This window comes from Diadema antillarum, unplaced genomic scaffold (assembly GCF_040938485.1).
Source record: "Diadema antillarum isolate AM-2024a unplaced genomic scaffold, OU_Dant_1.0 scf00000226, whole genome shotgun sequence".
Lineage (NCBI taxonomy): Eukaryota > Metazoa > Echinodermata > Echinoidea > Diadematoida > Diadematidae > Diadema > Diadema antillarum.
The window spans coordinates 1,938,204-1,964,056 of record NW_027271115.1 but is presented as its reverse complement, the minus strand read 5'-3'; the positions used below and the strand labels follow the sequence as shown (position 1 = coordinate 1,964,056).

Sequence of the window (25,853 nt, the reverse complement as noted above, 5' to 3'; positions counted from 1 at the left end):
GATACCCCCTCTCAAGCACGAGATATTTTGCATTTTTTTAATTGACATTCAACGATCTGGTTCACATTTTGAGTGAAATATTGAAAAAAAAATATAATCTTACTTGATGAAAGGTTGAAAGGGAGGCCGCTTCATGTACATGCAAACAGTATACACACATTTTTATTTTTTATTTTTTGCCTCCCAAATCTCTGATCAAAATCTTAGAGAGGGCGACCGCCCCCATCGGCCCCCCTTGGCTACGCCAGTGATGCAAATGATGGACCTTGTACTTGGGGCAGATAGTGTGAATGTGTGAGAAAAGATTGAGGCATACAATAAACCTTGTCTCTTGGTTGGCTGAGTGCAGCAGTCTGGTTCTTTTGTGCAAAACAAAAACTAGAAAATCTTGGAACATACATGTATATAGAGTTGTCACCCATCAGTGATTGCACACCATTTTACGGTCTGCATGGGTTGGTCTCTCTGTGTGGAATCTCACATTCCTATTGATTGGGTCCCAGAGTTGTGCATGATATTTGTGTTGGAATAGGTGTGCTGAGCTTTCACAAGGTAAGAGGATGTGGTCTCTTAAAATTTGTTTTGGCCAATAACAGGCCTGTTGTGAAGCTTGTCAAGGTTCTTTCTTTTGGGATCATTGATTAATGCTTTCCCTAGCTATCATTTCTACTCTCTTTTTCTGACAATCTCTTTGTATTTCTCTTTGTTGTTTTTATGTCTAACATTTTCTAGTAAATGCTTCCTGTGCAATTACTAGCATAAGTTGGACCTAAAAATAAAAAGTTGATGTGAAAATGAAAGTTTACTGTTTGTGCATTTTCATTGAAATGTTACCAAGTTGTATTTTGTTGAGACATTTCATCTGTTTCTTTTCAGCATATCCATATACATCCAAATTCCTCCATCAAATAGGAACAAAAAAAAATTATAGCTCACCTGAGCATTTTGCTCAGAAGAACATGATGCATTGTGCATCATATACAACTGTACAATTAAACTCTTTACATTTTTCAGCTTCATCTTGAACACTTAATGGATTTTCACCAAACTTAGCAGATAGCATCCATAGGGTGATAGAATCTCAGTTTGGGGTGTTGAAAATCGTATTCTCTAGAAGTAGAAGTGATGGGACTAGCTAGGTTAATGTTAAATAAGAGGAAGCAGATTGAAGACTGTAGTTTCAAGTTTGTTCGATCATGGCAGATCAAGGGGTGGGGAGGGGGTGCTGGGCAATTCTGGACCAATTTTTGCATTTTCATCTCCTTGAAAATACATGATCAAATGTGTTGCCAACTTGGCGGGCATTATGGCTATAGGGTGATAGAATGCAATGCATATGCTCTCTATTTGTAGGTCTACACATCGCATGGGTACCATGCCCCACCTGGGTGGGGGGGGGGGGGGGGTGGGGGGTGGACAAAACCCCCAAATTAGATGTTTAAAAAAATCTATCGAATCAGAAATGCTCTCACTTTGTACAGTACATAGTGTACTTTGAAGTTTGCGAACATGTCCGATCGATCAGGGGTGCAAACTGCAGTCACCACTCTATCTATCTTGATCTCTATCTTTTGTTGATGTTTGCTTGTATAATGGGGGGGGGGTTATAATGATAATATAAGGTATTCAATATCCAGGGTAGCCTCTTCATTGTTGCCACTGCTCTAGCACTAGGGGGTCCTTCTATTTACCCTAGCATTGCCAAGTACACATTATACACACCTGGGTTTGAGAGGGGCATGGTGGGTAAAAACATTGACATAAGCGCTGGGTGGTAAGCTGTAATGTTTGTATACATGTACGTGCTGCGGTGTATGGCTGCATTACTATAGTTATGGATTAGTTTACAGATAATCAGATGCAGCAGACAAGAACTTCACTCGTACCAACACACGTTATGGTGATCGTGCCTTTTCCTCTCTTGCCCCTAAACTATGGAACAGTCTCCCCATCAGCATCCGACAAGCCAATACACTAGATTCATTTAAGACAAACCTCAAAACATATCTCTTTAAGCAGTGTTATCTGTGTCAGTAGTAGTAGTCGTATTTGTAATTGTTTATATGTATGATTGTTTTACTGTACTTATATGTGGATTTCCTTATTGTTTTCTTCTTCACTCCTTCTCTATCTGGTCAATTCCACGGAAAGGTTGCATTTTATGAAAATCAAACTATTGAGTATAGATGATTAATGACCTTCATTAGTAATTAATATTAATATTAATAATTAATAAAACCTTCATTTTTCATGAAAATTGCCAATTTTTGCAGAATTTTATGTATCATTTCTGATACACTATTATGACCATAATACAGCTTGTGTAATTCTTAGATGGCTTATTTTCTGAATGTTCTTTGGTCGTAGATTGGTTTTACGATGTTCTAGAACTTGTTCCAGCATCAGTAAATATTATTCTCTCAATCTCAAAATGTGGTAGTTGATAGCGTCCCATAAGTCACGTTTTTGTGTCCCATCAGTCACACTGGTTTTCCCTATCCTGCTACTGTACCAATGAGTAGATATCATACCACTTGGCTCAGGGTAAGCACCAACCCTTTGCTACATTCAGGAAAGAAATACATTGTATCTTTCCAGAGACTCTGTGTGTAAGAATATTTCAGAACTTACTTTCCCCTGTGAAAAACAGTCCTCAAATGTCCCATAAGTCACGACAGCAATTTTTCGTTGCTGTATATAATGCAATATACTTTTCAAACCTTAGTATGGTGTTTTCATAAAGTGTGATATGATGGATCTAACCATGAACTGAGAAAAATGCATTTGATGCAACTATTTTCTCAAAATACTGGTTTGAAATTGCCAAAGATTGTCACTTTGTCCCATAAGTCACAATGGAATTGACCATCTTTGTTTTTCCCCAGCGCTTTGAAATATGATATTAAGCGCATTATAAATGTTGTGAATTATTATTATTATTAATATGGCAGTTAGGAGGATTTCAGTATCTTTATAGATGGTGAAACTTTCTGATATAATACATGTATGTACAAGCAGTTGCCTAGCAGTTCATGATTCATATTAGAATGAAGGGGCAATGTGTTGTGGTTATAGTCTACTTGGGAAGCGGGTCAGCTTTTGTTCATGTGAGATTGACCCCTGTTACACATAATAGGTGGCCTGAGGCCTGCTTTTCGTGGCCGGCTCGAGGCCGGCCTGAGGCCGCTTCGTGGACTGTTTACACATGAGCTTCGGGGCCAGCTCAAGCGACGACGCTCCTCATGGACCCTGTTTACACATGGGCCAGCCTCAAGTCAACTTTCCGTACTCTCCTGTAGGAGCGCCCTTAAGTAAACAAATATTTTGCTTGGGGAATTTGGTTTTGCACCGCGCTCTCGCCCCTGCTGAAGGTCATGTGACCAGTCAACCGCAGCTCCGAAAGCCAGCCTCGAGCCCTGTACCATTTACGCGTGTATATAGCCGGGCCGGCTTGAGGCCGGCCATGGCCGACCTCAGACCATCTCCAGAGGTGGCCTGAAGTGGAGCCAGCCTGAGGCCAACCCCACTTTTGTGCGACCGTTTACACATACGAGAAAGCCTGAGGCCAGCCTCTGGTCGGATTTTTCATATGTGTAACAGGGTCTTAGTTGGTGAAGAGGTAATGGTTAATTGACAGTCATGGCAGTGGAATGCATGCTGGCTTTAGAATGATGAAGAGTGAGAGGAAAGACCGAGCATTGCATATTATTACCTATACGAGATAGTTTTGCGAGGCAATTACAGTTGGTATTTTGCAGGGTCGGGAGTTCAGCAGGCGACATTAGAGCATGTCACGAGCATCCGGGGGTTTTACATATGGATATACAGTGGACTCCTGTTATAACGAAATCCTCGGGACCGGCAGTTTTCTGTCGTTATATCGGAATTTTGTTATAACTGAACAAATAAACAATAGAAATACATAGAGTGGATGACATTGCAGCCCAAATTTTTACTTCATTATAACCAGAATTTTGTTATAACCGTGTTCGTTATGATAGGAGTGCACTGTAAAACAGGGAGGTGGGAAGAGAAGGAGTGGAATCTCCTCCCCACCTCCCTGCTTTAAACGTAAACATTCCGATCGACCACGAAAAGAAAACATTCCAGGACGTCCAGGGTGTCAGTTACACACACACACACACACACACACACACACACACACACGGCAGAAGAACGCTGATAAATCAACTCATACATGGTCAACCACTTAATTACAGCAGCACTATAGGCGTCAAACAATGACTAGTCCATTTGTGCTCAGTAATTGCACAGTGACCATCAGTTTTACAACTCTCCAACTTTAAACAGAGAAGTAAAAGTAAAGTGTAAGAGCTAGCATTCAGATGTTTGAAGTTTGCCTGATTACAACTACATTATGTATCTTTGAAGTTGGAGTTGAATGATAAACATTGATGAACAATTTTGCAATTATTCAACATGTTGATGGTCTACAGGTAGTCAAATGTGGCTTGATCTGTATCATAGTGTATAGCCGTATTCACATATTTTCTTAATTTACCTAGGGGATAGGTGATAATTATGATATTGACTGGCCTTTCTTTCGGGAGGTACCAGATAAATATTGCCCGCACTGAAAACATATGCTTTCAGTTTGGGCAATATTTTCTGGTACCTCCCTCAGGGCCAGTCAATATTATATAAATATGTAGGTGGTATGATGATGATAGAATCAGAATATTAGTGGACAGTGGACAAATGCACTACCAAATTGCGACCGGTGTGCTCTCAATAATAGTCGTTTGTTTACAAGCACAATGCCACTCCGACAAAATATTGAAAGTTATGAATTAAAAGCCCGGGGCCGAGTAGCACATTTGAGGCCGGGCTTGGCCACGGATCGGCCTTGGCTCGGCCCGGCCCTGAACTGTAAACAAGGTCATAGTCAAGGAGAAACACTTTGCAGCTTGTAGGTGTTATATAGTTGTGGAATATAGGTGAACTGATATTTTCTCTCTTTTTTTTTTCCTAGTAGAGAACCTGTTTAAATATATTAAGTGATTGATTACAGGCTAAAATGAAATATGGGTTCCTGTTGTCGATCTACTTCTCTAACTTCTCTTTACCTGTTGGGGAGGTTTACTGTCCTCATTTGACTTCCTCTATCAGTGGTTCTACTGATACCAAAGGGTCATGCATGCTTGAGGCTAGGTTAAAGGTGCATAGTCCTTGATAGCGTAGGTCTCTATAGGAAACTTGCGCCGTGCGCCGCGTATGCATTTGACTAGAACACCGGGACCATGCACCTTTAACATACGTAACAAGTATGATAGGATTCCTAGTATATACTTGTGTCAAGTATGAAGTCCTTGATAACTGCTTGAAGTGTTGGCAGGTATATTGGAGTGGCTTAATTGTTATTAGGTCATAAGCTGTATAGTGATGTATAATTTTGTAAAATACATTATAGGTAAACTGTCTGGTTGGCGGTATGTTACAAGATTCTTTGTATTAGTCTGTATACTACAGAGTAATTTTCTGTGTCCACAAACAAGAACCATTTCTAAAAGAAAACAGTGCAAAAAAATACCACAACAAAAATCCCTTGGCAATGACATTCCTCCGTTTTTCTCCCACACACAAATTTTATCAAATAATTGAAAAACCTGCCTACATGTTTTCCTGAAAATAGACTGTATTGAATGATAGCATTGAAAAGAGGTGATTGGAAAAAAAAAAGATCAGTTATAGAAGAGTCAAGTTCCTTGAACAGTCATCCTGTTTATCAAACCAGACTTCCTCTTGCATCGATGGGCAAGCTGGAACCATGTTTTGTTTTTTTTTTTATTTTGTTTTGTGTCTTTATCTCTTTGTGTGGATTCCTGTAAGTGGTTCTCTCATTTACCTGTCCTTGTGCTAACTTACATATTATGATTATTCAGTATTATTAAAGCAGGTGCTAGAGAATGTTTAATATCACCAAACCAAAAGTTCTTCTCGCAATGTATCACTCAAATTAGCAACCTCCCTAACTAATTATATCCATTCATTTATCACATTATTCTTCATTTTCATAAGCTTAAAATATGCATTTGTAGGTGAAGTCATTTTTATGCCCCCACCCACACATAGTGTGTAGGGGGGTATATAGGAATCACTCTGAGGTCGGGTGGCCGGTCGGGCGGTTGGGCGGTCAGGCGGTCGGTCCGTTGCAAAATCTTGTGGATCAAACTCTTCTCTCATTTTTTGAGCAATTGACCCCAAATTTGGCATGTGTGACCATTATCAAAGGTAGATGTGCAAGACACCTTTTTCGTTAGTATTGCATAATGAGTTGCCATGGCAACGGCAAATTTTTGAAAAACGTACAAAATGTTGTGGATCGAACTCCTCTCTAATTTTTTGAGCAATTGACCCAAAATTTGGCATGTGTGACCACTATCAAAGGTAGATGTGCAAGACACCTTTTTCGTCAATATTGCATAATGCATTGCCATGGCAACGATAAATTTGTATAAAAACTTGTGGATTGAACTACTTTCTAATTTTTTGAGCAATTAATTTCAAATTTGGCACGTGTGACTGCTACCACAGGCCGATGTGCAAGACACCTTTTTCATGAGTATTTCATACTGCGTTGCCATGGCAATGGCAGATTTTCATAAAAATCTTACTAAATGTTGTGGATTGAACTACTCTCTCAGTTTTGTAACAATTCAGTTTTGATTTGGGATATGTGATCAATGTAATGTACAGTTGTGCCAAACATCTTTGATGTGTGCGTTAAAAATCTGTTACCATGGCAACGGCAATTTTTTAATTTTTTTTTACCAATCATACAAAAATGTGTGGATTAACCTAACTCCTTCAGTTTTTAAGCATTTGGCTCGAAAATTGGCACATGTGACTACTATGGTATGTAGATGTGTGTACTTACTCTTTCGTCATTGGTTAATCAGTGCATTGCCATGGTAACAGCATAGCTTGAATGAAAATCATACGAAAATACTTGTGGATTCAGATAACTCCCTCAGTCTTAGAGCATTTGGCTTGAAATTTGGCACATGTGACCACTATAGTATATGGATGTGTAAACTTAATCTTTCGTCAGTGATGAACAATGCATTGCTATGGTAACAGTTTTTTTTTTTTTTTTTTACCAAAAAGCATACAGAAATATTGTGGATTCGGCTAAATCCCTTAGTCTGTTGGCATTTAGCTTGAAATTTGGCACACGTCAATGACCACTGTGGTACGTAGATGTGTAAACTTAATCTTTTGTCAGTGGTGATCAATGTGTTGCCATGGTAATGGCATATTTTGAATGAAAATCATACAAAAATATTGTGGATTCAGTTAACTCCCTCAGCCTTTGAGCATTTGGCTTGAAATTTGGCATATTTGACCACTATTCCATGCAGATGTGCAAACTTGATCTTTCGTCAGTGGTGAACAATGCATTGCCATGGTAACAACATCTTTTCACTAAAATGCATACAAAAATATTGTGGATTCAGGTATGTAACTACCTCAGTCTTTGAGCATTTAGCTTGAAATTTGGCACATGTGACCACTATAGTATGTAGATGTGCATACGTAATCTTTTGTCATTGTTGATCTGTGTGTTGCCATAGTAACAGCATATTTTGAATGAAAATCATGCAAAAATATTGTAGATTCAGTTAACTCCCTCAGTCTTTGAGCATTTGGTTTGAAATTTGGCACATGTGACCACTATAGCATATAGATGTGCAAACTTCATCTGTCAGTAGTGTTGAACAATGTGTTGCCATGGTAACAGCATTTTTTTCACCAAAAAGCATATTAAGATATTGTGGATTCAGCTTGCTCCCTCAGTCTTTTAGCATTTAGCTTGAAATTTGGCACACATGACCACTATGGTACGTAGATGTGCAAACTTAACCATTTGTTATTGTTGATCAATGCGTTTCCATGGTAACAACATATTTTGAATGAAAATCATACAAAAATATTGTGGATTCAGGTAACTCCCTCAGTCTTTGAGCATTTGGCTTGAAATTTGGCACATGCAACCACTATAGTACAGAGATATGCAAACTTCATATTTCATCATTGTTGAATAATGTGTTGCCATGTAACAATGCATTTTGAGTGAAAATTATACAAACATTTCAATTCTCCTAACTCTCTCTGTTTTAGAGCATTTTGGCTTCAAATTTGGCACGTGTTACCTCTACATTACCTAGATGTGCAAAAAATCTTTTGTCAGTGTTGAAAATGTGTTGCCATGGTAACAGTATTTTTGAATGAAAATGATACATTAATATTGTGAATTCAACTAAGCCCCTCAGCCTTTTATCATTTGGCTTGAAATTTGGCACATGTGACAGCTATTGTGCAAACTTCATTTTTTCTGAATGTCCAACATTGTGTTGCCATGATAACACAGTTTTTAATGAAAACCATACAAATTGTCAGTTTATTTATCTTGCTCATTCAGTATTTGAGTACTTGATATGAGATGTGGGACATGTGACTAACAGTGAGCAATACATTTATTTACTTTTGAACAGTGCATTACCATGGAAACATTTTTTTTTCATTAAAAAGTAAAAAAAATAAATTAATCCTGGTTGAGCTAATTCCCTCAGTTGTGGGTTGGGGTATATTAATCACAGTGAGTGATAGTTCTATTTTTTTTTTTTTTTTGCATCCGATCATCAGAAGCTCCAAACTACTAAACACTGTTTTTCTCCCTTTTCTTCTCTCAACTTTTTGTGTGTGTGCAGTTTGTTTCTCCCTTAAATGTAGGAGAATATTAATTCTAGATTACCCTGTCAAGCAAAGTGTTTTTAAAATTGATAACGGTCTCATAAAATGAAAACTGAAATGAAAGCGAAATAATGATCCCTTATGTGAACGTGAACAAATAGAACAAAAAATCACAGACATTAAAACTTGATAATGCAGTGATGAGTGATGTGTCTGTGTCTGTGTCTGTCTGTGTGTTTGGGGGAGGAGCCATTTGTGAGGGGAAGAAAGGGAGGAAGAGACTGAACCACTCAGCATCCTCTGTGCCAATAGGTGTTTTTGCCATCATATGAGTTCCTGTTTTTTCATGTCATGTGAGGGGAGGAAACATGGTCAGAGCTGTAAATCACCTTCCCAAATTTTTTGTAAGTTTTTTCCTGTATACCGTATGTACTGCACTTGAAGAGCAACGCCTATTGCAACAGCTTGCTGAAAAGGGAAATTGTGTGAAATGAAATGGAAGCTAGACTGGTTATTTCCTTTGCTCTCCAACAAGAAGTTTTTGTTGACCATTAATTGGCAGTGACCAATAGAGGACCACAAAGGTGTACCGGTAAGTACAGTACAGATCTATGCACTACAAGAAATTTTAGCAGAAGTAACTGTATGATTTACCTCAAATGCATCTCCATTAAAAAAAAAATAAAAAGAACAATAGTTTTATAAAAACAGATAGCACACAACACAATATATGTTTCTGTCTGCTGCACTTTATCTCTCATAGGATGGCTCTTTGGTATGCTCGATGGCCGCTCAGGCCTCTTCCCCAAGGAGATGGTCATTTCAGCCCCTGGTCCGCAGACACTTCGGCAAATCAAGGTCAGTTGTACAATGCTCTCTGTCATGGCTGTATACTGATGTACAATTCTGTCCCACCCCCTGGTTTTGGTCGTATTTCAGTCACCTTTTATGTCTATATCTTCTCATTGTCTGCTCTGTTGTGTGATTCTCTATCTGTCGATGACTCTCTGTGTCTCCTTATTGTATGTTTGACTATCTCTGTCTATGATGTATTCCTTAATTTTGATGTGTTATCTCTCTTTTCTGTGTCTCCTTGTATCATTCTCATTGTTCTTCTTTTCTCTTGTTCTGTTTGTCACTCTCTTCATCTTTTGATATCTCTTCCTCTATCTTTGTGCTATCTCTCTCATTTTTGTTTAACCATTCTGTTATTTTCTGTCTTCCGTACTCCCCCTTCCTTATTGGTAGGGAATTGATAAATGTCTGCATGAGAGTGCATTCCCATGCCTACTTTTCATTTTACCTTTGAAATTAACCTGCATCCATAGAGAGATCCTTTCATTTATCAATTGTAATTCATGTGATTCACCTATATCCTGTTTTTTCTGATATTTTCAGATTTATATGTAACAAGAATATTATAGATACTATCAAACTTGCTTTGTATCTATTGAATTTGTGCTAGTGAATTTGTTTAAGGCAGGAAAATTATTAGCCAGAACACCTGTTGCTAATTTTGAGATGATAGTAGGTTTCCAAAAGGAAAGAAAGAAAGAAGGAAAAAAAAAAGAACTTCATTATCATATTCTGGCCCCATAGTGGTGAAGTTTGCATATAGATAATGTTTGTTGTTTTCTTTTTTCAAAATTTTGATGTTAAGAAAAAAAAAATGTGTGTCATTTTCTTTAATAGTTTAGTCCAGCCAAAAATTCAAGTTGAATTTCGACACCAAATGATAATTTTACTTTATACTAGAATGTCAGTTTGATTGTATCAGAGAGAGAAAGAGAGTAGAATTCATCTTTCAGCTCTGTGTTCAATATGTCCATATTAAAGTCCAGTTTATCAATAGATAAGTTTGCTCTGCATATCTTATATTATTGTTCTACATGCATGCTACAGATTGTCCCCCCCCCCCCGCACTATCTTCGTGATCAGTTCAGTATGCATGTACAGCATTGTTAGATCTTTGACTGTAGATGGCGCTGTCACTCACTTTGAATCATGGAGCATTGCATGCATATTAAACCACAAACACATTGTGTTAGTAGATACCCCCCCCCCCCCCCCCGCACAGCACCATACCAGTAGTGCATTTCCACCAGCAGTCACATACATTTCCTGAAGTTATAATGGGGGTGGGGAATATGACCTCTCTGTTTGTTCCATTCTAGGTACAAATGCCTTTTGAGCGCATGCAATAACAACTAATTCTTCGGAGCTGTAATTCTTACACTTGTTGTGTGTCTCACTCTAAAGTTGTGCATTGAAGTCGTGGGACCGAAACCTGAATTGCGTTACTATTCAAGTGTACATACAAAATTGGAATCAAATTGAAGTGATCCTTTCTTCTCTCTTTTTTTTTTTTTTGGTCTTTCTGTGCAATCAATCTAATATTTAAAGTCAGCTTATGAATTCCTGTTGGAATTGAAATTCCCCTGAAATTTCATCTTAACAGATGATTCCCTTGAAACCAACTGCAGTAGAAAAATCTTTGGTCATACTACTTACATGTTCAAACATGCACCCATATGTGTTTTTTTTTTTTTTTGTTATTTCAATTTTTTTTTTTAATGTTGGGACTGCTGGGAATTAAAATATACATCTTTGCCGCAAATCATGTAGATCCATATGTTCAGAAAAGAGCATGTGATACTGTGAAAAATGTAACAATATATCCTTTTATCATAATTTCTGGCGAGGATTCTTTTCAATAAAAAGTCAAATTGGTCCAGATTTGATTTCAGAAAAATTTTTGTGTAATATGCCACAGAAAATGCCTGGCCCCTAGGACAACATTTTTGTAATGAATCCTGCCATTTCCTCTGCATGAACCATAGTCTGGTTTCATCAACATCCATGTAGGAGAGTTCTAATAACTCATCGTCTTTTCCTCACCTCATGTCCCAGGTCGAAATTCCCATAGAAACCAGTAGAAACCAGTAGAGACCTTCTACTGGTTTCTAATGGTTTCCGGATTTGAGTGGTTTCTATGGGAATTTCCAGAGGGTTCCAGTAGGATTCCCATAGAGACCATTAGATTCAACTGGTCAAAAGACCAGAACAAACCAATAAAAACCAGTAGAGTCTACTGGTTTTCAAATGGAGTGTTAAATTCAAAGTTAGACCAGTAGAATCCAGAAGAAATCAGTACTGTTTAATGGTTTCAAGTGGAGAGGGAAACCTGTAGAGAACAGTACAAACCAGAAGAGTCGACTGGTTTCAAAACTGGGTTGAAAAAAGACAAGTCAGACCAGTAGAAACCAATACAAACCAGCATTTTTTTAAATGCATGTTAAGACATTACTTGTTAACCAGTAAAAACCAACAGGTACCCGTGCAGCCTACTGGTTTGAAGATGGCTTTAAAAGAAGGGAAAACCAGTATGAACCAGTACAGACCAGTCACTTTTCTGCATGTATAAACAAGAATTAAATCAAACCAGTGGAAACCAACAGGTACCAGTAGTAATGGCTGGAAGAGGGTCATACAATTGTGATGAAGTAATACCAGCATAAACCAATAGAAACCAGAATATTCTACTGGCTTAAAATGGGGGTGTCGAAATATCAAGTCAAACCAGTGGTAACCAGTACAAACCAGTCAATCTCCTATACATGTAGAAACAAATAAGTCAAACCAGTAGAAACCAACAGGTACCTGTAGAAGTCTACTGGTTTGAAGAGGGTTGTAGAAGTGTGAAGTTATACCAGTAGAAACCGACAGAAACCAGTAGAATCCACTGGCTTTAAAGTGGGGTGTCAAAATATCAAGTGAAACCAGCGGAAACCAGTACAAACCAGTCAATCTCCTATACATGTAAAACAAATAAGTCAAACCAGTAGAAACCAACAGGTACCCGGTACCTGTAGATAGTCTACTGGTTTGAAGAGAGTTGTAGAAGTGTGAAGTTATACCAGTAGAAACCGACAGAAACCAGTAGATTCCACTGGCTTGAAATGGGGTGTCAAAATATTAAGTTAAACCAGTGGTAACCAGTACAAACCAGTCAATCTCTTATACATGGAAAAACAAATAAGTCAAACCAGTAGAAACCAACAGGTACCTGTAGATAGTCTACTGGTTTGAAGAGGGTTGTAGAAGTGTGAAGTTATACCAGTAGAAACCGACAGAAACCAGTAATTTCCACTGGCTTGAAATGGGGTGTCAAAATATTAAGTCAAACCAGTGGTAACCAGTACAAACCAGTCAATCTCCTATACATGTAAAACAAATAAGTCAAACCAGTATCAGAAACCAACAGGTACCTGTAGATAGTCTACTGGTTTGAAGAGGGTTGTAGAAGTGTGAAGTTATACCAGTAGAAACCGACAGAAACCAGTAGATTCCACTGGCTTGAAATGGGTGTCAAAATATTAAGTCAAACCAGTGGTAACCAGTACAAACCAGTCAATCTCCTATACATGGAAAAACAAATAAGTCAAACCAGTAGAAACCAGCAGGTACCTGTAGATAGTCTACTGGTTTGAAGAGGGTTGTAGAAGTGTGAAGTTATACCAGTAGAAACCGACAGAAACCAGTAGTTTCCACTGGCTTGAAATGGGGTGTCAAAATATAAGTCAAACCAGTGGTAACCAGTACAAACCAGTCAATCTCCTATACATGGAAAATCAAATAACCAGTAGAAACCAACAGGTACTGTAGATAGTCTACTGGTAAGAAGAGGATTAGTAGAAGTGTGAAGTTATACCAGTAGAAAGTGACAGAAACCAGTAGATTCCACTAGCTTAAAATGGGGTGTCGAAATATCATGTCAAACCAGTGGTAACCAGTACAAACCAGTCATCTCCTATACATGTAAAAACAAACAAGTCAAACCAGTAGAAACCAACAGGTACCTGTAGATAGTCTACTGGTTTGAAGAGGGTTGTAGAAGTGTGGAGTTATACCAGTAGAAACCGACAGAAACCAGTAGATTCCACTGGCTTGAAATGGGATGTAAAAATATCAAGTCAAACCAGCGGAAACCAACGAGTACCTGTGGAGTCTACTGGTTTGAAGAGGGTTGTAAACTTGTGAAGTAATACTAGTAGAAACCGACAGAAATCAGTAGATTCTACTGGTTTAAAATGGGGTGTCAAAATACTTCTAACAAGTCAAACCAGTAGAAACCAACCGAGTGCCTGCAGAAACCAATAGAAACCGGTGGATTCTACTGGAAGTTGTCAAACAACAGAACGTCGTTACAATGAACAACTTTTACGGAAAATTTTGTTAATTTTGTTGTCATGTGGATATTAACAATTGCAAAAAAAAAATAGAAATATAAGTCATATATTTTGAAATAAAATTATACTTATGTAATTGTTATAACCTAATTGTCTTTAAACTCGTTATGCTCATCAATAAATCCCTGGGTCTCAAACGGCAACATGACGTCATACTACCGCGCAGCTAGCCGTTATGCAAACGAGCTACTTTTGGCGGGCAGCGCAATCCGCCGTCCGCTCCCCAGCCCTGCGCTGGCTGGCTGGCCGGCCGGCCGCCACCGCATTCATATTTGAGCTGTACGTCGGTACTGCGCTGTCGTACACACATCAACGCACCCATCGCAATCTGTTCAACTCTGTCATCCAGCAGCCAATTATACCGAGAAAACTCCACTTACGATTGCATTTGTGTTTCGGAATGAGAATCTTCGATGAGCTCAGGAATCTAAGGTTTAGTTAGCGGTAAACATTGACGTTTTATTTCATTTGAGAGTGACTTTGATGTCGAGTTTGCTTCCAGGCCGTATTTAACCATAGCTGATCATACTAGGTGACGATCGGAATCGAAGCCGTACGTTTGAACGCTACGTTTTTTTTTTTTCGGTGTACTAGTACGCCCTACAGTATGTTTCAGAAATGTCGTACACCATACTACATGTATGTTCAAACGATTTGAAATGTGCAAGCTAGTGACATCGTGAAAATTGACGAAACAATCCACTGTGAATCCAAACTGTATCTGGTACTACCGTTGTGGTGGTGGTACGTGTCGGAGACTGACAATGCCCGATAATGGACTGTGAGACACTGGAACAGCTACAGCCACCAGTACGCAGTAGGTTCACTGATATGCATAGCCATGCTGTACTCGTCTGCAGTGCAAGTGTATGAGGAACCCGACTGAGACAAACCGAGCACCAGTGTTGGCCAGTTAGTGAGTGTTTTGCCTTAGACCTCTTGTTAGCCTAGATTTAAAGTATTATTAACGCTAACTACAAAGTTGGATTTAAGTTAGCTCTTTATCACTCAATATCAGTTTGTGTGCCATGATGGAAACATTCTGTTTGCCACATTAGACACCAACAAAATAGTGATGATTTGAGAATACATGTACATTCAGTTTTTCTCATCTAACCGAAACATTCTGTTTGCCACATTAGACACCAACAAAATAGTGATGATTTGAGAATACATGTACAGCTATGTATTTAACTTGTAGATTTATGTTGAATCATATTTTGGACATGCAGTGAGCAAAGTTGTAGAAAAAAATGCCAAGCTTTGCTTTCATGTGTGTGTGTAAATTGTATGACAAATCTGTGACCATTTAAGCGTACAAAAAGCCAGTATATTATAACAACAGTTCGTAGGGAACACCGCTTGCTAGTCAATCACCAAGTAAAATACAGGCTATACAGTATGTACCGGTTACCCGGTACATTGTAAGTGAGAGAAATGGAATTGCCAGAAACACTGTCTACCCTGTGCTAGTGATTTATCAATCGGTGGGGGCGGGTTTGTGCATTGAGCAGAATATGTGAAGTTAACTATCCCAGGTCGAAAAACCAGTAGAAACCAGTAGAAACCAGTAAGCATTTTTAACTGGTCTTTACTGGTTTTAATTGGTCTTAACTGGTTTCAACTGGTACCAGTTGAAATCAGAAGGTAACTCCAAATTTCCAGTAACAAAATAAGCAATTCTGACTGAAACCAGTTGATACCAGTTGAAGATGTACTTGTACCAGTTGATACCAGTTTAGTCATACTGGTACCAGTTAATACCAGTTGAAGTTGCACGGCTTACCAGTTGAAACCAGTACAAGTCTACTGGTACCAGTTTTAGTCTTACTGGTACCAGTTTACACCAGTTGAAGTTGCACTGCTTACCAGTTGGAACCAGTACAAGTTTACTGGTACCAGTTGAAGTCTTACTGGTACCAGTTTATACCAGTTGAAGTTGCACTGCTTACCAGTTGAAACCAGTACAAGTTTACTGGTACCAGTTGTAGTCTTACTGGTATCAGTTTATACCAGTTGAAGTTGCACTGCTCACCAGTTGAAACCAGTACCGGTACAAGTCTACTGGTACCAGTTGTAGTCTTACTGGTACCAGTTTATACCAGTTGAAGTTGCACTGCTCACCAGTTGAAACCAGTACAAGTCTACTGGTACCAGTTGAAGTCTTACTGGTACCAGTTTATACCAGTTGAAGTTGCACTGCTTACCAGTTGAAACCAGTACCGGTACAAGTCTACTGGTACCAGCTAAAGTCTTACTGGTACCAGTTTATACCAGTTGAAGTTGCACTGCTTACCAGTTGAAACCAGCACAAGTCTACTGTTACCAGTTGAAGTCTTAATGGTACCAGTTTTATACCAGTTGAAGTTGCACTGCTTACCAGTTGAAACCAGTACAAGTCTACTGGTACCAGTTGATACCAGTTAATATCTCATTGTGTACCAGTTGACACAAGCTGAAGTCTACTTTTTGAATTCCATTATTTCATCAATTAAAACTGAATTAAATGGTTAACAAAACTTAGTTAAAACATTAAATTAAAAAGTAAACAAAACACAATTAAATAGAAACATTTGACGTGATTGAACTTGGACTCTTAATGACTTCAACTAGATGAAACTGGAACCAATTAAGATCAGTTGACACTTCAACTGACAGACTGTATTTTGACCAGTTTGTGCGTGTGTTTGTGTGTGTGTGTGCGCGTGTGTGCGCACGTGTGTGTGTTTTGGTGTGCGTGCAAATTAGTTTACACAATTTGATACCCATGTGACAGACTGGACTTGCTCATTCCATATTAACACCCACTAAATCATTGAAATTCTAATACCAGTTGATACCAGTTGGTTTCTATTGGTTTTTACTGGTTCTTTTGCTTGTGAATATTCATAAGCTATTCAAATTATCTTCGTGAAAATGAGAAAATATTGTTAAATTTATCTTTTTTATGATTTTAATAAACTCAGAGATGTCTGAAATGCATTAGAAATTTATCTAATATTATTGCCGTGATATTCACAATTTCAACTTGTACCTCTGATAGGTATTTTCATATCTTTATAATAAAAGTTTAATCTACTTGGTAACCATGTCTTAAACCATTACAGCAATATAGCCCTATATATATGAATGAAACATCCCTGGTACTAACTAGGTCTAGGATGTAGGCTAAGCCTAAATGTAGTTGTAGGTATAGGCTTTAAGACTACCTGTAGGATTATGTTAGGATAGATATTAACAATGTCCTGACATACACCAAACACCCATACACCATATGATTCAACACCAAATTAATTTTGTCAATTGGATCCCAGTTGATTCCAGTTGATACCAGTTGACAACTGGTACCAGTTGATTCCAGTTGGACGAATACCAGTTGATACCAGTTGAATGAATACCAGTTGATACCAGTTGATTTCTAGTCATTCATTCCAATTTCCATATTAAAACCAGTTGCCTTAACTGGAATCAACTGGTACCAGTACCAGTTGCCAACTGGTTTTTCGACCTGGGATAACATGCCCTTGACAGAGTCAGGCGTGGAAACGTAACATATGTTGTACATTAATCATACATGTATGTATAAAGAGTTCAAACTGAAACACTAGTTGACCATAATGATATGATTGTTGAATGTTGATCTCCAATGAAGAAGAAAAATGTGCTGATTTTTTAAACAAATGTTCTCAATTTGGCAAGATTTACGTACAACGTGTAGTGCAATATATCACTTTAACATCAAACATTGAAAATTGATTGATTACTCAAAGTTCTCTTTCTGTTTGTTTTATATTTAAGTATTAGGAGACGATGAAGACTAGAGGAAGCCAGCTAAGATCGACTTGCGGAGCTCCGCTATGCCACGTACCTGGTATTTTGACTGCCACGAGTGGGCCCTACATCTTCCCTTGCCTTCTTCAGAGAATGATGACCTCACTGAGAGTTTGGGCCTTCAGCATTTTGAAATCGTCATACAAGCACCAGATGGGCCCAACCAGGGAGGCCTGGCCAAATATTTGCTCTTACAAAAAGTGTATGTTGTCAGCTTGTCATTTCAGGAAAATTTCAAGATATTTTCACACTAGTGAAAGAATTATGTGAGCGAAAGAAATGTAAAACTGAGAGAACCATCATATTCAGCCAGACTCATCATCATCAGTGCAGAGATTTGTTAGCGACAATGTACTTTAAAGATTGACTGGAGGAAAAGGAGTGTCACTATGTCCTGTGTTATTCCATCACTGGTGACAGCTTAAATGAGGAAATACTTGGACAGTACCGTAATGTACAATGTACAAGTTTAGTACATACATGTATGTCAGAACCAGATGACTGGGCTTGGGTGATCTTCTGTGCTACAGTGTATCTTTACATTCATGATGGGTACAAGTATAAACTGCAAGAAAGTCAACATATACTTAGTTCATGTACAGTATTTTATCATTTTGCACAAGAGAGTTGCTGTGCTGGTCGAGGAGGGGAAGATTCCTGCGCTGTACTGATGGCAAAGGATTAGGTGAGGACTAACTTGGACAATAACACAGTATAGCTGTACTTGCTATCGGATAAAAAGACTAACGGGTGTGAGCTTGAAGTGCAAAACCTGCCGCATCCATGCTGTGTTGTTTGTGCTCAAAGTTGTGTAATTGAATCATGCAACGGTGTACATTGTATTTTTTTCTTTTTTATTTTAAATGGTCAAATGGGTAATGTTCAGTTTGATGCATTTTCTTTCTTTTTTTAAAATTAAATTAGTGTAACCTTGCAACTTGCAGACCTGCCAGTTTGCAAATGATAATGATTTTATCAGGTCCCAGGTGAAGACTCTTGACTTATTGTGAAAAATCTATGACTACTATTAGACATTAAACCTCACAGATTGTGCATACCACTTTCCAGCTGACAGAACAAGGACCTATTATAGAAAGAAACTAGCCCAACCAAATGCTGTGTGCAACAAAGGGACAGGGCTGTGTATAATTACAATATAGTAAGAAAGGTGATATGCACTCAAACAGGTAATTACAGGTGAATCGTGGTATTTAGGTCCTTGACATAATGAGGTTCTCTTATGTTTTTGAAAGGCTGTTAACTAACATAAAATGAGCTGCCAAGCATGCGTGAGCATTTTGGTAATTGAAATCTATTCTGTAAACTTACATTCAGATGTGACTATGAATTTGTTTATTTGTTTATTTTCCTCTTCTTTTTTTTTTACTCATTGCCTCTTACCTACAATATCCAATCCCATTTTGGTGCCGCTTTTTTTAACTCTATCTATGATCGATGCTGTTAGTGTTATCTGTGTATGTACCGTAGATGTATGTACCTGGATGATGCCAGCAAGACAGCATGGTTTATTTTACATACATAATTATGAATATCTATTCTTTGCCAACCACCAATGCTGTATTTTGTTTTGTCAAGTGAAGTTTTGTTTGTCATGCCATCAGTTTAATATCTTTATTATTAAGTTTGTTTGTGTACGTATGAGTTTTGCATCCTTTCAGATGAACATTTTCTATGATTAGGGTAATCATCTTTGAGTTATCGCTTTAACAAACAAATGGGGCATATGGAAAGTGCTCAATGACAGGAATGTAAACCTTGTATTTTTGATGTAATACAAATTTACATGTTTTTTTTTTTTCAAATACCTGTCGAGGCCTTATTTGTCTTTCAAAAACAAAAATTCCTGTCACATAATCAGTTGAACGAATTTGTTAACTGAAATAAAAATTCTTTGGCTTGGCAAAACAACATGGTGAAAAAAAAAGTAATCTGAATAATGAATACTTTGAAATGTAATGTACTCATGTAATATGATTATCATCCATTGACCTGTAATAAAATTTCCTCAACTTAAGACTGTATTTACTCCAGACTTACAGTGTGTGATAGAAGTCTCATGTTTTGATTAATGTATGCATACAAATGCAGTGTGAATTTGTGTGGCATGTGTTGTGTACATGTATGCATTCTTAATTTTGAACATTCAGGTATGTCTCATTCAGTCGAAAATTGGTTAGTACTGTACATTAGTTGATGTCTGGTGGCACCATTACAAATAGGTTTTTTGTTTGCTTGTTTGTTTTTGCTGATTTGAAGAAGAATTTGTACTACTAGTGCACATCCATTATATTGGACATGGTTCTATGGAAACTTTTTTGCAATGTATCAAAAAAGTAAAAAATCAGGTCCTTAAATTACCTGTATTTACAACTGTACTACATTTACAATGTTCTTTCTTGCATTGTTGAGCTGTAACAACATTTTAATGTAACAAAAAGAAAACTGTCGGTCCTGAAGATGTCGTTATAATGGGAGTCACTTGAAGTGCAAGTTCTTCTTCCAAATGCATTGGTACATGCTGTTACTGGTTCAGTAGGAATTTCTTCTGGTTTCTACTGGGGCCAGTACAACATCTACTGGTATTCTGTTGGTTTCTTCTGGTTTCAGTAAGGAATCTACTGGCATTCTTCTGGTTCCAGTAGAAATTCCTACTGGTTTCTACTGGTTCCAGTAAGAAATCCTGCTGGTTTCTACTGGTTCCAGTAAGAAATCCTGCTGGTTTCTACTGGTTCCAGAAGAAATCCTGCTGGTTTCTACTGGTTCCAGTAAGAAATCCTGCTGGTTTCTACTGGTTCCAGTAGGAAATCATGCTGGTTTCTACTGGTTCCAGTAAGAAATTCAGCTGGTTTCTACTGGTTCCAGAAAGAAATCCTGCTGGTTTCTACTGGTTCCAGTAAGAAATCCTGCTGGCTTCTACTGGTTCCAGTAAGAAATCCTGCTGGTTTCTACTGGTTCCAGTAAGAAATCCTGCTGGTTTCTACTGGTTCCAGTAAGAAATCCTGCTGGTTTCTACTGGTTTTCTACTGGTTTTGTTGAGATTTCTACTGGTTCCAGTAAGAAATCCTGCTGGTTTCTACTGGTTTTGTTGAGATTTCTACTGGTTTTGTTGAGATTTCTACTGGTTCCAGTAAAAAAATCCTGCTGGTTTCTACTGGTTTTCTACTGGTTTTGTTAAGATTTCTACTGGTTTTGTTGAGATTTCTACTGGTTTTGTTGAGATTTCTACTGGTTTTGGTGAGATTTCTACTGGTTCCAGTAAAAAAATCCTGCTGGTTTCTACTGGTTTTCTACTGGTTTTGTTAAGATTTCTACTGGTTTTGTTGAGATTTCTACTGGTTTCATTGAGAGTTTTCATTGGTCTTCACTGGATTCTACTGGTTTAAATCAAGCATTTCTACTGGTTTCTACTGGTTCCAATAAGAATTCTTACTGGTCTGCTACTGGTTCCAGTACAAATTTCCTACTGGTTTTCTACTGGTTTTATTTCACTTTCCATATTGAAACCAGTAGAAAATCGGTCTCCACTGAACCCGTACAAACCAGTAGAATTCTACTGGTTTTAGCTCTACTGGTTTCTATGGGAATTTCGACCTGGGGTGCATGGCGATCAGGCCCAGAACCGCGTTAACATCGAGTCCAGGATGCGTGAAGAGGTAAATGAGTTCATCGACCTTCAAAAATCCATTCCGCGTTCAAGTAGATTTTGAGAGATAGAATGAAGTAAAACAATTATTGTATATACTGAACATTTTGCAAGTTTTTATTTTCACAAATTTTGCAAGTCAGGTGCCATTTGTGAATTTAAATACATGCAAAATTATTCACACTGATCTCAGCATTGGTGCAACGTGCATGCAAACATTTTCTATTCATGACTATATTCCTTTAGTGCAAACTTAACCACTCATGAAAATTTTGGAAAGTCCTAATTTGCGAGAAAAAAAAAGACTCAGTAAATACATGGCATATACAGTGAGTGGACAATGAAGGTTTGACAAAGATCATACCAAATATGGATATGAATTTCAAATTTTCATATGTTTTCAAAAACAGTGATGTCACTCACTATCCATTGCCTCAAATTCCATAAAGTGACAATGACCTGGCCTCCTAAGTATCTTATTTGCTTACTAACTGAAATCTTCAATGAAATTCCCATATGTGATGAGAATTTAAGAAGAAGAATTGTATACAGCACTCCAAAGTGATACAGAAACATGACAGTTTAAAGGGATAAAACAGTTTTGGTTGAGACCTAATTTCAGGTTTATAACATTTTTTTTGGCGAGATAATGAGAAATCTCTTACAACATATGAAAGAGCATGTAATTCTATGAGGAATTCAACGTTTATTTGATGAAAATTGGTTTTGAAATGGCTGAGATATCCAAAAAAGAGCAATTCTAATAAAGTGTGGGACCCACACTTTATTACGATCGCTTTGTTTTACTTTGTTTTTGGATGTTTCAGTCATTCCAAACCCGATTTTCATCAAATAAACTTTGAATTCCTCGTAAAATGGTATGCTCTGTACTATATTATAAGTGTTTTCTTGGTATCTCGCAAAATGTTAAAAGCCCAATTCTCATCTCCACCAATACTGTATCATCCCTTTAACATTGACAACTTTGTGAAGGGGGCTTTTAGTTTTGTAGTCCATGAATTGACAGAAAAAAAAAATGTTTTTCCTGTGAGATGCATATGACTGGGGGAGTGTTGAGCCAATGACATCAGTACTTTTATCTAATTTGCATAATTGGCATCAATTAGGTGACATCACTGCTTCATGAAAACATATTGCATTAAAAAAGCCATAAGTTTTTCTTTTTTTTTTTTTGCATACTCTCAAAAATTCTGTAACTTTGTTATTTTCGTCCGAATCCAAGAAACTTTTAATGCTCCCTTTGCCTTTACTCATCATGTTGAAATCAACTTGAGCGCAGGGTGGAGTATCCCTTTAAGATACATGTATATGTATATGTATCCATCTGTTACCCAATGTGTTGGATTTTTAAGTGCTTTTCCTTCTTTTATACTTGATTGACATAATCTTGATGCTACACAATAGAATAAATGTTATAAATTGACACCATCAGGCAGGGTAATTGATGTCCTTACCTAGGCAAGTTTTTCAACATTTTGCAAAGTGGAAGAAATTACCAAGATCAAATATAAACAACAGGCACTTACAGAAGCAAGTTGGGGTAGGTTCTTCTCAGCACAAAAGTAATGAGATGATTTTGTGCATTCATTGAAACATGGGAGACCTCAACTATCATTCATTTCTCTAGTCTTCACTCATTTGCATGACACACATATCTATCCCTATCACCAATATCCCTTCCTAGGCAGTCTCATGCAGCACCTCATACCCCGAGCAATGCATGTTCAAATGTCTTGAACCTCCAACATTACAAGTAACATAGTGATGAAACTTCTTTCAGGTTGGGTTCTTATATCTGCAAAGAGGCAGAAGTTCCTGAGCTGTAAATTCATAATTTGCATCACACATACAAGTATATGTAATATTTTTGCAATCAATATTGTCATACACTGTTGCAGTCATTATTTCTGGCAGTTCAGGATTGCATGTGGAAAATTACTGTACTGCCAATTTTCACACACCTGGCATAACGTATAACAGTGTACATGTACATTGTACACTGTATGACATGTACATTGTATACATGAATGTATACAGAGAGTCAAAGATGTGTAGACACTCTGCCTGGTGGGAATTTTTTACCCATCAATAACAACAATATTTTGATTGCAATCGAGTAGAAAATCATCATTCATAGAATTGATTCACAAACTGGGGTACCTACCTGGATTTTGATGAATACAAGAGGGCAGAATTAACACATTCCGGTACATAATCCATTCCGCTGGTTGGTATCATTTTGGCTACATTGTAAAGCTGTGTTCCTTCACATGCAAAATTGCACGGTACTCAATGGCACCCCACACATGATGAGATCATGACAAATCTCAATGCACGGCAAGATCATCACTAGAGGGCGTCATACAGGAACATTCAGTGCAAGAGTTTAGCATACATTATGAAACTTTGGCTGAATCTGATATGCAGTGTTTTATTTTTCTTATAATATCCATGTCAACATATATGAATCACTATTTACTTTCCAGAGGTTTCTTATATCTTTGTATATTTTTACTTATTTACTTATTTTCATTTCTTTACTTATTAATTAACTTTTTCCCATTTATTTATTTTCATTTATCTGTTTATTTGTTAGGTTATTTTTTCCCCATTTATTCATCTACTTATTTATTAAGTTATTTTTTCCATTTATTTATTCATTTATTATTTATTTATTTATTCATTTATTTATTCATTTTTACTGATAGACTAAACCTCAATGTTCATTTGTTTTTGATATCTGATTAGGGATAAACATCATTATTATTTGTGTATGTGCCTGTGTGTGTGTGTGTGTGTGTGTGTGTGTGTGTGTGTGTGTGTGTGTGTGTGTTTTGTGTATGTGTTGGACACTCATTTGCAAAATGCAAATCAACATCAAGATATACTGGATACATTGATATATTTTTTTAAATCAATTTTCCCATTAAGTTGCAGTATTCTAGTGTCTCCCACTGCATAAAATTTGTATTTGATGGAAGATTGATGTCTTATTTGCTTCATACACAATTCCTTTTTTTTATTGCGGTAACCAGCAAAATATAATTTGTTTTTATTCAAACAAAAGTGATATTTCCCTTCCACTTTGAAATGCCATTTCTGATTCATAAAGGATTTTCCCCCTTTGTTTTTGAGCCACCACATTGTGATAAGTTGACAAGACTAATAAGGGTAGCTTTTAGGATAAGTTTATTGGAATACACTGTATCTTATATTTTATTTCCTTGTTGTTGTTGTATGTTTGAGACGGGATTCAGGTAAATTTTCCCCGCTGTCAACTCATTATGGCAAACCTGCATCTGCGCTTACAGGCCAGGTATCCGATAATCAGTGGTAATGGACTTTGAGGCCCACCTGCACAGCTTGTTTATTTTTGTTTTTGTTTGTTTGTTTGTTTGTGTTTTTTTTTTCAATAATTTCCTTGTATCTATTCTCTCACAAACACAGCAGGGCCTGCAGCCCCGTGTGGAACAGCCACCTGCCACGGCTGTACCAAATGAGGACCAGAAGCGGTTCTCCATGCCTGAGTTTGCTAGCAAGTACTTCCGGGAGAGCTCTGATAAGTAGGTCCAGGACTGTTTTGTTGTTGTTCTTCTTCTTTGTAAGCTTTTCATGCCACAGTGTCAGTGCAGTTTAATAGATGATTTAATAAACTACAAGCAGAAACATAAAGCTAGCAAATAGAATCAAGAAAGTTAAAGGACAAGTTCACCTTCATAGACATGTGGGTTGAGTGAATGCAGCAATATTGGGAGAACACATCAGTGAGAGTTTGAGCATAATCGGACAATCCTTTAAAAAGTTATGAATTTTTGAATTTTCTGCTCAGTCACGGCTGGATGAAAAGACTACTATAGCTTGTGATGTCACACGAGTACAACGATATAAAGAAAGAATAGAGAAAATTCAACATATTTCCATTTTTCCAGCATAACAAAAGAACACTCGACTTCTCTCTTTCAGAAGGCAGGGGGAATAATATTACCCTTAACATACGTCAGTAGCAAGTCGAAGAAATCTGCACTTTATTCAAAAAGTAAAGTTTTGTGAAATTCTCTTTTTATTTTCCTTATATAGTTGTACGCATGTGACATCAAACACTGTAGTAGTCTTCTCTTCCAGCAGTGACTGCGCAGATACTTAAAATATTCGTAACTTTTGAACTGATTGTCCAATTTTCCTCAAACTTTCACTGATGTGTTCTACTAATATTGCTGCATTCTCTAAATCCTTATGTATAATGATTTACTGTAATTCTAACTCTTTTTCCATAATGTAGACCTGTACATATGTATGTCTTTCTGGTGACAAGTTTGTCTGTTAAAGGTAAGGATAAATCCATGCAAGTGTTTAAAAATCTCACACAGTTCAGT

At 37.5% G+C, this 25,853-nt stretch overlaps 1 protein-coding gene across 1 annotated transcript in view; it reads left to right on the top strand.

The window, feature by feature from the left end:
* Positions 1 to 537: 537 nt before the first annotated feature.
* Positions 538 to 25,853, top strand: part of LOC139724666 (unconventional myosin-XV-like) — a 69,304-nt gene continuing 43,988 nt past the window's right edge. The window contains exons 1-3 of the mRNA XM_071635795.1: positions 538 to 552; positions 9,479 to 9,573; positions 24,928 to 25,043. Coding sequence (XP_071491896.1) covers positions 9,493 to 9,573; positions 24,928 to 25,043 — 197 coding nt within the window. The 5' untranslated portion in view covers positions 538 to 552; positions 9,479 to 9,492. The remainder of the gene's footprint in view (positions 553 to 9,478; positions 9,574 to 24,927; positions 25,044 to 25,853) is intronic.